Genomic DNA, 12,751 nt, shown 5'->3' with positions numbered 1-12,751 from the left:
ACCAAAAAGGAGAACTGGCTAAAGCCTGCCGCCTAGTGGCAAAGGGCAGGGCAGTACGGACGTTGATGCCAATTCGTCCCTCTCAAGTGTTTGAGCAACTTCTCAAGGGCGTCATCGTCATAGCTCCGAACACATCTCCTAGAATAAGTCCTTTCGAATAGTTTTGAAAGGAATGCTCCCACTGCGTCGTATACTGAAATATTACGTGAATAAATATAGATTTTTGCTATCTTAAAATCAAATCCATCTCGCCCGCCCATGCCGATGGCAACCCTGCAGGCTTTCTGTCTCCCTGCCGCAACACGCTCGTTTCAAATGGTCCGAAAGGTCTGCTTCATCGGTGAACATCAGATCAGTCAACACGTGAATGCGTATGTTACAAACTACGAGGGCTGGTTACTACTGTACATATTCGGGTTAGTTATGGAAGTTGAGATGAGATTTAAGACATCCTCCATTTATTTTCGGCAACAAAGTCATGGATGGATTTGGGGTTTTCTCGCCGGTCAATCCGAAGACATATAAAGCAGCCTGATCGTTGTCGTTGATTCTTTTTTGTTGTTGTTGTTGTTGTTGCTCTCATTCACGAGGATTGTCCAACAAGGCTGTGGTGCGTCTGCGTATGTCCCCTTTGACCCCGGCAGCATCCAGTCGGGCTAACCCCGCCCCTCTGCAGCGAGAACGGGAGCTGCATCGAAACATTGGAAACGCTCCCATGGTCAGCCGTGCGCCGCCGTAGCGCAAACACGAACGAAAACACAAGAGCCGAGGAGGCAGCCAGCAGTAGCAGCTGCAGCAGCCAACCCCATAATCGGAGTAGCAAAAAAAAGGAAAAGAAAAATTGGTCGCAACCGCTACAGGCATACACTCTCACTGAGGAGCGAGCACCGCGCTAGCAGCTAGGCTAACAGCTAACGACATGGCGAGCGCTTCATATCACATCTCCAACCTGCTGGAGAAAATGACCTCCAGCGACAAAGACTTCAGGTAAAACGTCTCTTCACTCGCCGCGCTCGTCGACATTGAATCACATGCGTGTGCTCAAAAGAAAAGCGTAAGAGAGGCGAAGGCCTTTTAGCACGTTGGCATGCCACCTGTCTGATCGTCGCCAGGTGGCCCACCCGCAAAGACGCGGCCGGGGAAGAATGACATTTCATGACCCGAATAGCTCGTTTGTGTCTGCTTGGAGCGCTCAATGGTGCCACGGGGGGGTCGTGACAATGCAACACCGTGCGTTGACGCTACCGACTTCTCGCGCACACACAAGTGGGGCTAGTTAGCCAATAGCTGTGGCTAGTTAGCAGTTAGCGTCATCGCCCATTCAGCGCAACTTGTGTCATGCTAGCATGCTAACAGGGTAGCAGCTACATGATAGCGCGCTCATGCCTGCCTGCGCCTGCGCGTGCGCGCGCGTGGTTTATTTGATCGAGCTAAAACAAAACAAACAGTACAACTATCGCATATTCCAAATAATGTGTATTCACGTGGTGACGTCACATAGGCTGCCTCAAAGCCGTGGGAACGCCATCGGCGAGGCCTGTCAATCATCTTCAACGCTACCACGATTCTTGGCGAATGAAATAGTGGGGAGGCTCAAACGTGATTTGAACGTTGCTGCATCGACACACACACACACGCCACACACACACACAGCCCGTTGAAAACCAATCTAGAAATTCCCCTGGTGTAAAAAGGACAAATGAACAAACACTCAACTGTAAACACAAATGACAACCAACTGAGAAAAAGGCAGTGCGGCCGGCTTGAGATCTGACACTCAGCGTAGGACAAATCTGCTCCTAAATTAGGTCTAGAATTTGACCCCTTTGGACAAAACCATGGCACACTTGCCGAATGCGACGTCGGCCTTGAGACCGAAATGGCTCCCTAATGAAGCGCTCGCTCTGCGACGGCGCCGCTTTGCAGGTTTATGGCCACAAACGACCTGATGACCGAACTGCAGAAAGATTCCATCAAACTGGACGACGACAGCGAGAGGAAGGTGGGTTCAAAGCTGACTGGGGCGGGTCGGGTCGCCGCGCTCCAGTCTCTCAAGTCTTGTCGCTGTGATCGATCGGCAGGTGGTGAGGATGATTCTCAAGCTGCTGGAGGACAAGAACGGGGAAGTTCAGAACTTGGCCGTTAAATGGTAAAGCAAAACTTATCACGGATGCCCTGGGCTTCACGTGGCCATTCCTGCGCCTTTCACACCGGCCGGGGCTTTGGCCTTTTCACTGACACATTCCGTTTGCGTTCTCTGCCCGCCACGTGTTTGGCGGCAGCCTGGGCCCGCTGGTGAGCAAGGTGAAAGAGTACCAGGTGGAGACCATCGTGGACACGCTGTGCACCAACATGCTGTCCGACAAAGAGCAGCTGCGAGACATCTCCTCCATCGGCCTCAAGACTGTCATCGGGGAGCTACCCCCTGCGTCCAGCGGTGAGCCCGCCGCCGCCGCCGTGGTGTGTGCCACACGGTTGACGCCGGTCCGCCCTCCCCCCCTCCCTCCCCCGCAGGCTCGGCCCTGGCCGCCAGCGTGTGCAAGAAGATCACGGGCCGACTGACCAGCGCCATCGCCAAGCAGGAGGACGTGTCCGTGCAGCTGGAGGCGCTGGACATCATGGCCGACATGCTGTGCAGGTAGTAGCAAATCGGGACAGCCAAGCCGCTCGCTCGCTCGCCGCCACTGTGGCTTTGTTGAAAGCATGGCCAGCCGGCTGGCTCTGTTTTTGCAAAGCCTGCCTGTTTGAAGCGTCATTGCGCTGCCTTTCAGACAGGGGGGGCTCCTGGTCAACTTCCATCCGTCCATCCTCAGTTGCCTGCTGCCTCAGCTCACCTCGCCCAGGCTGGCCGTCCGGAAGGTAAGGTGCCGCGTCCGCTCCTGGCGGCGCCGCACTGAACCACCTCCCCTGCCTGTCCCCCCAGCGGACCATCATGGCGCTGGGCCACCTGGTCATGTCGTGCGGCAACCTGGTCTTCATCGACCTTATCGAGCACCTGCTGAGCGAGTTGGGGCGCAATGACAACATGTCCACCACCAGGACGTACATCCAGTGCACAGCCGCCATCAGCAGGCAGGCCGGACACCGCATCGGTCAGCCCCGCACCGGCGCAGGCCTCTGCCGCCGCCGCCGTCGCCGCGTTCACCTGTGCTTTTGTGCCTCCCCTCAGGAGAGTACCTGGAGAAGATCATCCCCCTAGTGGTCAAGTTCTGCAACGTGGACGACGACGAGCTGCGCGAGTACTGCATTCAGGCCTTCGAGTCCTTCGTCAGGAGGTGGCGTGACGTACTATCACGAGCGCAAGCGCTTGGCATTCAAACGCAAGTGGGAGGAACATAGTGTGCGCGCGTGCGCTTTGCTCAGGTGTCCCAAAGAGGTGTACGCCCACGTGCCCACCGTCATCTCCATCTGCCTGCGCTACCTGACCTACGACCCCAACTACAACTTTGACGACGAGGACGAGGACGACAACGCCATGGACGCCGAGCAGAACGACGAAGATTACCAAGGTGCCCCGCCCGTGGCGAGCGGCCTTTTGCGCAACGTCCAACTCAATGCCGCTTTGCCGACCTTTGCCCACCTCTAGGCAGTGACGACGAGTACAGCGACGACGACGACATGAGCTGGAAGGTTCGGCGGGCGGCGGCCAAATGCCTGGACGCCGTGGTCTCTACGCGCCACGAGATGCTGCCAGAGTTCTACCGCTCTGTGTCCCCGGCGCTCGTCTGTCGCTTCAAGGTACTGCAGCCGGCCCGCTCTGTCCCGGCCCGGCCCCGCCTTCTAACCTGCGTGCGCCTCGCCCCGCCCCGCTCCAGGAGAGGGAGGAGAACGTGAAGGCAGACGTGTTCCACGCCTACCTGTCCCTGCTCAAGCAAACGCGGCCCGCTCAGAGCTGGCTGGCCGACCCGGACGCCATGGAGCAGGGGGACACGCCCCTCACCATGCTGCAGAGTCAGGTGACCTCAAATGGCTTTTTCCTTTGGAGGGCCAATTTCGTTGGTCATCGGTGTGTCGTCATCTCCAGGTGGCCATGATCGTGAAGGCCCTGCACAAGCAGCTGAAGGAGAAGAGCGTGAAGACGCGCCAGTGTTGCTTCAACATGCTGACGGAGCTGGTCAACGTGCTGCCGGGAGCGCTGACGCAGCACATCCCCGTGCTCATACCAGGTAGCCGCATCGCCGTCTCGTCTCGGCCGGAGCCGCTCTGACGCCCGCCGCCGCCGCCGCCTTTCAGGGATCATCTTCTCCCTCAACGACAAGTCGAGCAGCTCCAACCTGAAGATTGACGCGCTGGCGTGCCTCCACGTCATCATGGTGGCGCACCCGGCCCGCGCCTTCCACACGCACGTGCCCGCACTGGTGCCCCCCGTGGTGGCGTGCGTGGGGGACCCCTTCTACAAGATCACCTCGGAGGCGCTGCTGGTCACGCAGCAGCTGGTCAAGGTGAACGCCGCTCGCCCACCCGCCCGCCTCCGTTTTGGCTCGCCTCCCTCCCGCACCTCACCCGCGCCGTCGCCCGCAGGTCATCCGACCCCTCGACGGCCAGTCGGAAGGCTCGGACAGCTTTGACCCCTCCCCCTACATCGACGACCTGTTTGGCTGTACGATCAGACGCCTCAAGGCCGCCGACATCGACCAGGAAGTCAAAGAGCGCGCCATTTCCTGCATGGGGCAGATCATCTGTAACCTAGGTAAACCGGGCCGCCGTCTCCACGCGTGCTCTGTGCGACCGCTTCCTCTTTGGTTACTGTCTCCTAGGCGACCACCTCCCCTCTGAACTCCACGGAACGCTCTTGATCTTTTTGGAACGCCTGAAGAATGAGATCACCCGCCTCACCACAGTTAAAGGTCGGGGGGCGGGGGTCGATTCAAATGTGGGAATTGGATTTTTTTTTAACAATGTCTTGTCTGTTGTCGAAATCAAGCTTTGACCCTGATCGCCGGCTCCCCGCTGAAAATCGACTTGCGTCCCGTCCTGCCCGACGCCGTCCCCATCCTGGCCTCCTTCCTGCGCAAGAACCAGCGAGCGCTCAAGCTCTGCACGCTCGCCGCACTCGACATCCTGCTCAGGAACTACAGGTAGCGCCTCGACGGAAGGCGGGGCTTGGACCAAGCCTGCCGCTGACGTCTGCCCTGAAAATTCTCGGCGATGAGAAAACTGGCGGCCGGCGCTAACGTTGCGGTCTTTGTCGTGGCGCTCAGCTCGGCGGTGACGCCGGCCATGGTGGACGCGGTGTTGGCCGAGCTCCCGCCGCTGATCTCGGAGAGCGACATGCACGTGTCGCAGATGGCGCTGAGCTTCCTGTCCACGTTGGCCGCGACGCACCCGTCGCTGCTGGGCCGGCTGAGCGGCGGCAACATCCTCGCGCAGCTCATCGCGCTGGTCAGGTCGCCGCTGCTGCAAGGCGGCGCCCTCGCTGCCATGTTGGACTTTTACCAGGTGCGCCGTCGCAAGGCAACACAAATGCAAAAGCAAACGAGTGAGCCGTGGGCGGCGCCCTTAGATTTGAACCAAGCGGCGTTTCAGCCAAATGGGCCCGAAGGAGCGCAACGCTTTGGCACCTTTGCAGCTAAAAGCCCCTTTTGCTCGCCCGTACGCAGGCCCTGGTGTCGACGGACACGGCCGGCCTAGGCTACATGGACCTGCTGCGGATGCTGACGGGTCCGGTTTACTCTCAGAGCGCGGCGCTGCCTCACAAGCAAGCCTACTGCTCCATCGCCAAATGCGTGGCCGCGCTCACCAGGGCGCGGCCGGCCGAGGGGCCGGCCGTGGTCGGCCAGTTCATACAGGTGGGCGGCTGCTGGCGCGACTGCTCTGGCGACGCACGCGCCTCATGAGTGTAATCGCCACCGTCCAGGATGTGAAAAACAGCCGCTCTACCGACTCCATCCGGTTGCTGGCGCTGCTCTCCTTGGGCGAGGTGGGCCACCACGTGGACCTGAGCGGCCAACCGGAGCTCAAGACCGTCATCCTGGACGCCTTCTCGTCCTCCAGCGAGGAGGTGACGTCCTCTCCAAATTGACACATTTGACCTTTGAGCGCTAACCTTACGCCGCCGTGGCGCCGCCGCGTCTCAGGTCAAGTCGGCGGCCTCCTACGCGCTGGGCAGCATCGCCGTGGGGAACCTTCCGGAATATCTGCCCTTCGTCCTGCAGGAGATCTCCTCGTCCAAGCGCCAGTACTTGCTGCTGCACTCGCTCAAGGAGATCATCAGTGAGTGCGCGTCGCGTGCTGGCTGGCGCGACGCCTCGCCTCGCCCCGCCCCGCCTGCGTGTTAACGGGGCGCCGCCTTCAGGTTCGGCGTCGGTGTCGGGCTTGAAGCCGTACGTGGAGTCGGTGTGGACGTTGCTGCTCAAGCACTGCGAGTGTCAGGAGGAAGGAACACGCAACGTGGTGGCCGAGTGCTTGGGCAAACTGGCCCTCATCAACCCTGAAACGCTGCTGCCGCGCCTCAAAAGCTACCTGCTCTCGGGTAAGGCTGCCGGCCGTGGCGGGCGCCGGCCAGCCGTGGCGGGCGCCGGCCGTGGCGGGCGCCGGCCAGCCGTGGCGTCCGCCCGCCCGCGCGCACGTCTCACCGCCGCTCGCCCGCAGGCTCGTCGTACGCCCGAAGCTCGGTGGTGACGGCCGTCAAGTTCACCATCTCGGACCAGCCGCAGCCCATCGACCCGCTGCTGAAGAACTGCATAGGTGGGTCGCCGCGGTTACGGGCAGGCGGACGGCGCGCCAGCGTGTGGTGACGCCTTTGTGCGCGTCAGGTGACTTCCTGAAGACGCTGGAGGACCCCGACCTGAACGTGCGGCGCGTGGCCTTGGTGACCTTCAACTCGGCGGCCCACAACAAGCCCAGCCTCATCCGAGAGCTTCTGGACTCGGTCCTGCCGCGGCTCTACAACGAGACCAAAGTGCGCAAGGAGCTCATTCGCGAGGTAAAAGGCGTCCGCCCCGTTGAGCGGCTGCCGTTTTCACTCGCGTCAGGAGAAACGCCGCCAGCCCAAATAGCTTTTCATTGGCCGAGGAGAACCGCCTGAAATCTGGAGTTTGGGGACATGTGATTTTGCATTGGCGCGCAGGTGGAGATGGGCCCGTTCAAGCACACGGTGGACGACGGGCTGGACCTTCGCAAGGCGGCCTTCGAGTGCATGTACACGCTGCTGGACAGCTGCCTGGACCGCATCGACATCTTCACCTTCCTCAACCACGTGGAGGACGGCCTCAAGGACCACTACGACATCAAGGTGGAAACCGCTTGCCCGCCGGCAGCCGCCGTTTGTCGTCCCTAACGCGCTCTCCTTCTCCTCTCTGCGGCCCTGGCAGATGCTGACCTTCCTCATGCTGGCCCGCCTGTCCTCGCTCTGTCCCAGCGCCGTCCTGCAGAGGTTGGACCGACTGGTGGAGCCTCTCAGGGCCACCTGCACCACCAAGGTACTTGCAGTACCTAAGGTTGCCTGCGGGTGGGGCCCAATGCCCCAGTCGCCAAACTTGTAGCAAACCCAGAAGCGTGCGTGCGTGCGTGTGCATTTCAGGTGAAGGCCAACTCGGTGAAGCAGGAGTTTGAGAAGCAGGACGAGCTGAAGCGTTCGGCAATGCGAGCGGTCGTCGCTCTGCTGACCATCCCCGAGGCAGAGAAGTCGCCGCTCATGTCAGAGTTCCAGTCGCAGATCTCGTCCAATCAGGAGCTGGCGGCCATTTTTGACTCCATCCAGAGGGATTCCAGCTCGGCCAACATGGAGTCCATGGACACCAGCTAGGCCAACCCGCCCACCCTCGCGTGGATGGATGGATGGACGGATGGATGGACGGACGGATGGATGGACGGATGGATGGACGGACGGACGGATGGACATACGCACCATGCGACAGGGCACCCTGCTGCCGGGACGACAACCTCTTGGCATGTTCCCTTGACTACACGCGCACACAAACACACTCACTCACACACATACACAAACACACACGTAGTTACACACCCTCCTAGTGATTGGTCGTTCCCATGATGCATCGCACTGAAATCAACGCTTGGAAAAGTCGTGCGGCCACACGGACAAAACAAAACGATTGGAAGCTCCTCCCGTTTTTCATTGTGGCTTTTTTTTTTTTTCTTTTCTTTTCTCTCTCTCGTTTGTTTGCCAAGCGGACAACGCGTACCGTGACACGATCGGTCGCCGTTGCGTTAGGAACTGTCCAAGTGACACTGAGGCCTGCCTAGCCGTTGGAGTTTACTAGCTTTGTGACTTAGTTGTTTTTCTCCTCATGGGATGGCGTTGTTCTCCTTTTTGGACCGATCGGCCACTCCGCCCCCCCCCCCCCCCCCCCCCCCCCCCCCTATTCACACCAACTTGCCACCTCCTAAAGAAGGAAGAGAGGATGTCAAAGTTGGAGCGTGTTCGCAGACCCGGCGGGTCGCTCGTCGTCACCGCGAGAGCGTTTGCGACCGGTTCTGTCATGTTAGAACCGGTCAGCTGTTGTTGTTTTTTTGCCCAAAAGGAAGAATTAAAGGTTAATTTCTGCCTGCCTTCACACTCGTTCCACGCGTCGTACTTGGATCGCGGGCGGCCGCTTTGAGATCCGGGCCTGGGTCAAATCCCGGATTTCCAAAGCGCGCACGGGTGATGTGGGACGAGCCGAGGTTTGAACAGACAACTTCAAAAGTGCGCCACTTGATCATTTTTACAAAATCATCAGTGAAATGACATTTTCTTTCCTATTTATTACTTTACGCTGACTTGCTCGTTTCTCAGCAGTAATTCATAAACAGGAAGTGTGTGTGTGTGTGTGTGTTCATGAGGGAAGTCGCTATTCTTGGTGACTGCTTCCTGTTTGGGTGTGGCATGCCGTGTGTTATGTTGTGTGATGTGAAAAAAGTGTGATGTGACTTCACCGCTCGTGTGGTGTGTGACTGCGGTCTATACATGTGCTATTATTTAAAATGTGACGTGTATACTATAAGATTAGCCTCATAGCGTCCATATAGCAAATAAATTCCGTTGAAAAGCTGCGAAAGAATACATAGGCTTGTTTCGTCGACAAACGGACTTCATTTAGTAGAGGTGACGTCTTTTCCGATACGCCACTTGTTTTGAAATTCAAAAGCGGACATCCGTGTATGTCTTCTCGACATTGACTTGACGTCGTCTGAAGGAGGGAGCGGCTCGTGGTCGAGCGACGTTCACAGAGAATAGAGGAGAGAGCGAGAGAGAGCGAGAGAGAGAGACAGGAGCTGCCGACGGCTGGATGACGGTGAGGCTTTCTTGCTCGCTTTTCCCCTCTCGTTTCCGTCTTGGACTTTTTTTTCGGTCGCCTGCTTTTGCACTCGAGACTCGACGCGCCGCGCCGCGACCGCTTGTGACAGCCGGCCGGGCCGGGCTCAGGAGGGGGTTACCGGGGTGGATAGTGGGGGACAGGCCGAGGCGGGCTGCGGCCGCTTTGCGGAAGCGAGTCGCGAAAGATCGATAGACAGACAGACAGACAGACAGACAGACGAGAAGACACCCTTCTCGGCAGAGGGGCAAGCGGAGGGGCAGCCAGGTTGTCGCCCGGCTTGGGCTTTTCTTGACTTGATGGCGAACCGCCCGGCGGCCTCTCGCTCGTCTCCACGCCTACAGCAAGGGCCTGGCCGAGAGCTCGTGGGGCGGCCCCGGAAAGACACGAACTAGAGACAACTTGTGTCTGGCTGGCTGGCTGGCTGGCTGGCTGGCTGGCTGGCGAGGTACAATCTAGTTGAGCCCCCCGCTTTGGCTATCACACGCACACAACAACACGCGTTCTATGACTATTGACAGACCCCACCTAGTTGAGCATGCGTGTGTGTGCGCGCGCGCGTGTGACGGGGTGCGTTCAACAACTTGATGCCTTCAGAGACTGCAGGAGAAATGTCGATTTTGCACCTTTTCCTCTCTTTTTGTGAGGCATGCAGGGTCCAAAGATTTCTACTGAACTCGAAGCTCCATTAGCGTTTGTCAACACTACGCAACGTGTCACAACTTGACCAACTTGCGATGTTTCATCTTCCTCAGCACTACACATCATCGTCATCCACGCAAGTGTTGTCATCACGTAGACACTCACTCACGCATCACCATGGCAAGCCCCATTTAAGTGTGCGTGTTTGTGTTTGTATCGTCATGTTGCGTCTTGTTACACTGGGCATGATTGGTATGCGCACGCACACACACACTCAGACTGACACGCATGCAGATAGGGACGGCGCGCACACCTGCAAACATAAGCGCCTTTGACACCTGCAAACATAAGCGCGTTTGACAACATCATGGTCATCATCATCGGCCGCCATGTGACCAAGTGAGCCGCTTCTTAACATAATTGAGTGTGTTTGTGTGCAGAGATTAGCTCAAGATGCGTGAATACAAGTTGGTGGTTTTAGGATCTGGTGGCGTTGGCAAGTCTGCTCTGGTAAGAAAGTTTTCTTTCCCACAGAAGAAGCATTCTTTTCTTCCCGTTGCCCTACTTCCTTCTTCCACGTCGTTTTGTCCGTGTGTAGACAGTCCAGTTTGTTCAGGGGATCTTTGTGGAGAAGTATGACCCCACGATAGAGGATTCCTACAGGAAGGTGAGACCAGTGAACGTACCACTGTCGCGCCGCAACAACACACTTACCGATGCTCTCCCTCAAATGTGTGTGCAGCAAGTGGAGGTGGATTCCCAGCAGTGTATGTTGGAGATCTTGGACACGGCAGGCACAGTAAGCTTGTTTTCTACCTTGTCACCGTCGCCTTGGAAACGAGGGATTTACACAACACACGTGTGTGCATTTCAGGAGCAGTTCACGGCCATGCGTGACCTCTACATGAAGAACGGTCAAGGCTTCGCTCTGGTTTACTCCATCACGGCCCAGTCCACCTTCAATGACCTTCAGGACCTCCGAGAGCAAATCCTGCGCGTCAAGGACACGGACGACGTACGCAGCACGCAATCTTTGTAGCGTCACGCTCGCCTCAGATGTTGCCTGTCAAAATGTCACTTTTGCCGCGCACTCACTGTCGCGCGCCGCCGCCTCCTCTCTTCAGGTTCCCATGATCCTGGTGGGCAACAAGTGCGACCTGGAGGTGGAGCGCGTGGTGGCCAAAGAGTCGGGCGTGGGCCTCGCTCGCCAGTGGAATTCCTGCGCCTTCCTCGAAACGTCCGCCAAAAGCAAGATCAACGTCAACGAGGTGCGCGGGCGCGTGCACGCGCACGTGCATGCGTGCGCAGTCCACAGCTAGCATTATTAGAATGTGTGTGTGTGTGTGTGTGTGTGTGTGTGTGTGTGTGTGTGTGTGTGTGTGTGTGTGTGTGTGTGTGTGTGTGTGTGTGTGTGTGTGTGTGTGTGTGTGTGTGTGTGTGTGTGTGTGTGTGTGTGTGTGTGTGTGTGCACGCACAGATTTTCTATGATCTGGTGAGACAGATCAACAGGAAGAGTCCAGTTCCCGGCAGAACTCGTAAAAAGTCCACTTGTCAGCTCCTCTAATGACTGCAGGTACATGTTGCTATCACACACACGCGCTCGCTCGCTCGCTCGCTCACTCACTCACTCACTCACTCACTCACTCACTCACTCACTCACTGACTGCATCACGTTTGCAGTTGTGCTCGTCTGGCCAACATCAAGTGAGCAACCAATCGGAGGACATCTTCCGTCTGTCCCCATCTACATCATCATCATCAAGTTGGAAGTCTGTCGCCGCGCCAAGCACATGTGCCACGCTTCCATGTCCCCCTTCTCTGTTGCCTCGGAAACCAAACATCAAAAGACTGCCATGATGATGATGATGATGACGACGATGATGGGCCGCCAGGATGTTTTCCCATCGTGCGCTCTGCCTCTCGATTTTCTTTCAGACCAGAGGCGCAACGTGATGATGTCACTGCCGATGTGGCCGACCGTGTGTGTGTGTGCGTGTGTGCGTGTGCGCGTGGCTCCGGACATTTGAGAAACTTTGATTGTTTTGCTCATTGTGTGATTCTTTTTTTCTGTCTCTCTTTGGGGGAGGGGTGCGGCGATGCAGCAGCAGTTTTTGGCATTGGCTCGGCGCGTTAGCGCACGGCAAACATCAACCTCAGCACCTCGCTCTGCGGTTTGCGGCATGTTTGAAGCTCCGCCTTTTAATTCACAACTAATAATGCCAGCGATGTTAGCAACACGGATGTGGCCGTTAGTGGCATCACTGTTGTTTTTCTACTTTTAGCGCTCAGCTTTGGTTCTGTTAGCCATTAGCCCCCCCCCCCTGTTACTTTTGCCGTACTTTAATTATTTTGCCCATTAGAGGTTTAGCTCATGTGTGGCATTGTGCCATTAGCCCTTAGCGGTGAGTCGGGGCCCAGATCTGCTGCCGCCGCTGCTGCCTGTGGCGGCCAAGTTGCCTTTGGACGGCAGACTCACACTGGTCCACTACTCTGCGTGTACACATGAATGTGTATGTGTGAGTCCAGATTGTATTATGTACATGTCATGACATGTTTATGGACATTAGGTATGCACACATGAGAGAGGAACACTTTGTGTTGATGAGGATGTGCTATTGTTGCGCTGCTTTTACTCTCGGCCTTTTGTGTCTTTTATGTTGGACGCTTAACCTCGGTGGAGATTGTCGAAGCCACTAAAAGCCTTTCAAGTCTTCAATTGTGTACGTTTGTGTGCGGAGCCAGTGTATGTTTGCATGTGGAGGTTGTGTGTTTTTAGCGCTGCTTGTTGTGTGCGTGGAGATCAAATGAAGGTTGTGTGCTTGTGGATGAGGGTTTGTGTGCTGGGTCTGTGG

General features: G+C 57.2%; 2 protein-coding genes across 2 annotated transcripts; both read left to right on the top strand.

Annotated features, from left to right (window-relative positions):
• The first annotated feature begins 650 nt into the window (after positions 1–650).
• cand1 (cullin-associated and neddylation-dissociated 1) lies at positions 651–8,516 on the top strand. Its single transcript, XM_049760297.2, has 26 exons — positions 651–987; positions 1,927–2,002; positions 2,082–2,149; positions 2,283–2,437; positions 2,515–2,638; positions 2,772–2,859; positions 2,924–3,092; positions 3,170–3,275; positions 3,364–3,509; positions 3,587–3,738; positions 3,816–3,956; positions 4,025–4,166; positions 4,234–4,442; positions 4,522–4,690; positions 4,758–4,847; positions 4,925–5,078; positions 5,202–5,439; positions 5,601–5,789; positions 5,858–6,001; positions 6,078–6,213; positions 6,296–6,472; positions 6,592–6,687; positions 6,756–6,925; positions 7,070–7,234; positions 7,314–7,421; positions 7,523–8,516. The coding sequence occupies exons 1-26, from the start codon at positions 920–922 to the stop codon at positions 7,745–7,747; spliced, it is 3,705 nt and encodes a 1,234-aa protein (XP_049616254.1). The 5' UTR covers positions 651–919; the 3' UTR covers positions 7,748–8,516.
• A 392-nt stretch (positions 8,517–8,908) lies between these two features.
• LOC125991999 (ras-related protein Rap-1b) lies at positions 8,909–12,615 on the top strand. The gene is made up of 8 exons (XM_049760526.2): positions 8,909–9,236; positions 10,340–10,409; positions 10,498–10,566; positions 10,642–10,698; positions 10,774–10,914; positions 11,024–11,167; positions 11,377–11,472; positions 11,580–12,615. Exons 2-7 carry the CDS (start codon positions 10,353–10,355, stop codon positions 11,461–11,463), a joined length of 555 nt encoding a protein of 184 aa, XP_049616483.1. The 5' UTR covers positions 8,909–9,236; positions 10,340–10,352; the 3' UTR covers positions 11,464–11,472; positions 11,580–12,615.
• Positions 12,616–12,751: the final 136 nt, after the last annotated feature.

This window comes from Syngnathus scovelli, chromosome 22, assembly GCF_024217435.2.
Source record: "Syngnathus scovelli strain Florida chromosome 22, RoL_Ssco_1.2, whole genome shotgun sequence".
NCBI lineage: Eukaryota > Metazoa > Chordata > Actinopteri > Syngnathiformes > Syngnathidae > Syngnathus > Syngnathus scovelli.
Note: the sequence above shows the minus strand (reverse complement) of the source record. Positions and strands in the feature narration are given on the sequence as shown.

Bases quoted from the DNA above. Each gene is read 5' to 3' on its own strand.
- LOC125991999 (XM_049760526.2), top strand. From the start codon at position 10,353: ATGCGTGAATACAAGTTGGTGGTTTTAGGATCTGGTGGCGTTGGCAAG. The intron at 10,410-10,497 runs GTAAGAAAGTTT...GTCCGTGTGTAG, and splicing joins GCGTTGGCAAGTCTGCTCTG to ACAGTCCAGTTTGTTCAGGG. The intron at 10,567-10,641 runs GTGAGACCAGTG...ATGTGTGTGCAG, and splicing joins TAGAGGATTCCTACAGGAAG to CAAGTGGAGGTGGATTCCCA.
- cand1 (XM_049760297.2), top strand. From the start codon at position 920: ATGGCGAGCGCTTCATATCACATCTCCAACCTGCTGGAGAAAATGACC. The intron at 3,510-3,586 runs GTGCCCCGCCCG...GCCCACCTCTAG, and splicing joins GAACGACGAAGATTACCAAG to GCAGTGACGACGAGTACAGC. The intron at 6,926-7,069 runs GTAAAAGGCGTC...ATTGGCGCGCAG, and splicing joins GCAAGGAGCTCATTCGCGAG to GTGGAGATGGGCCCGTTCAA.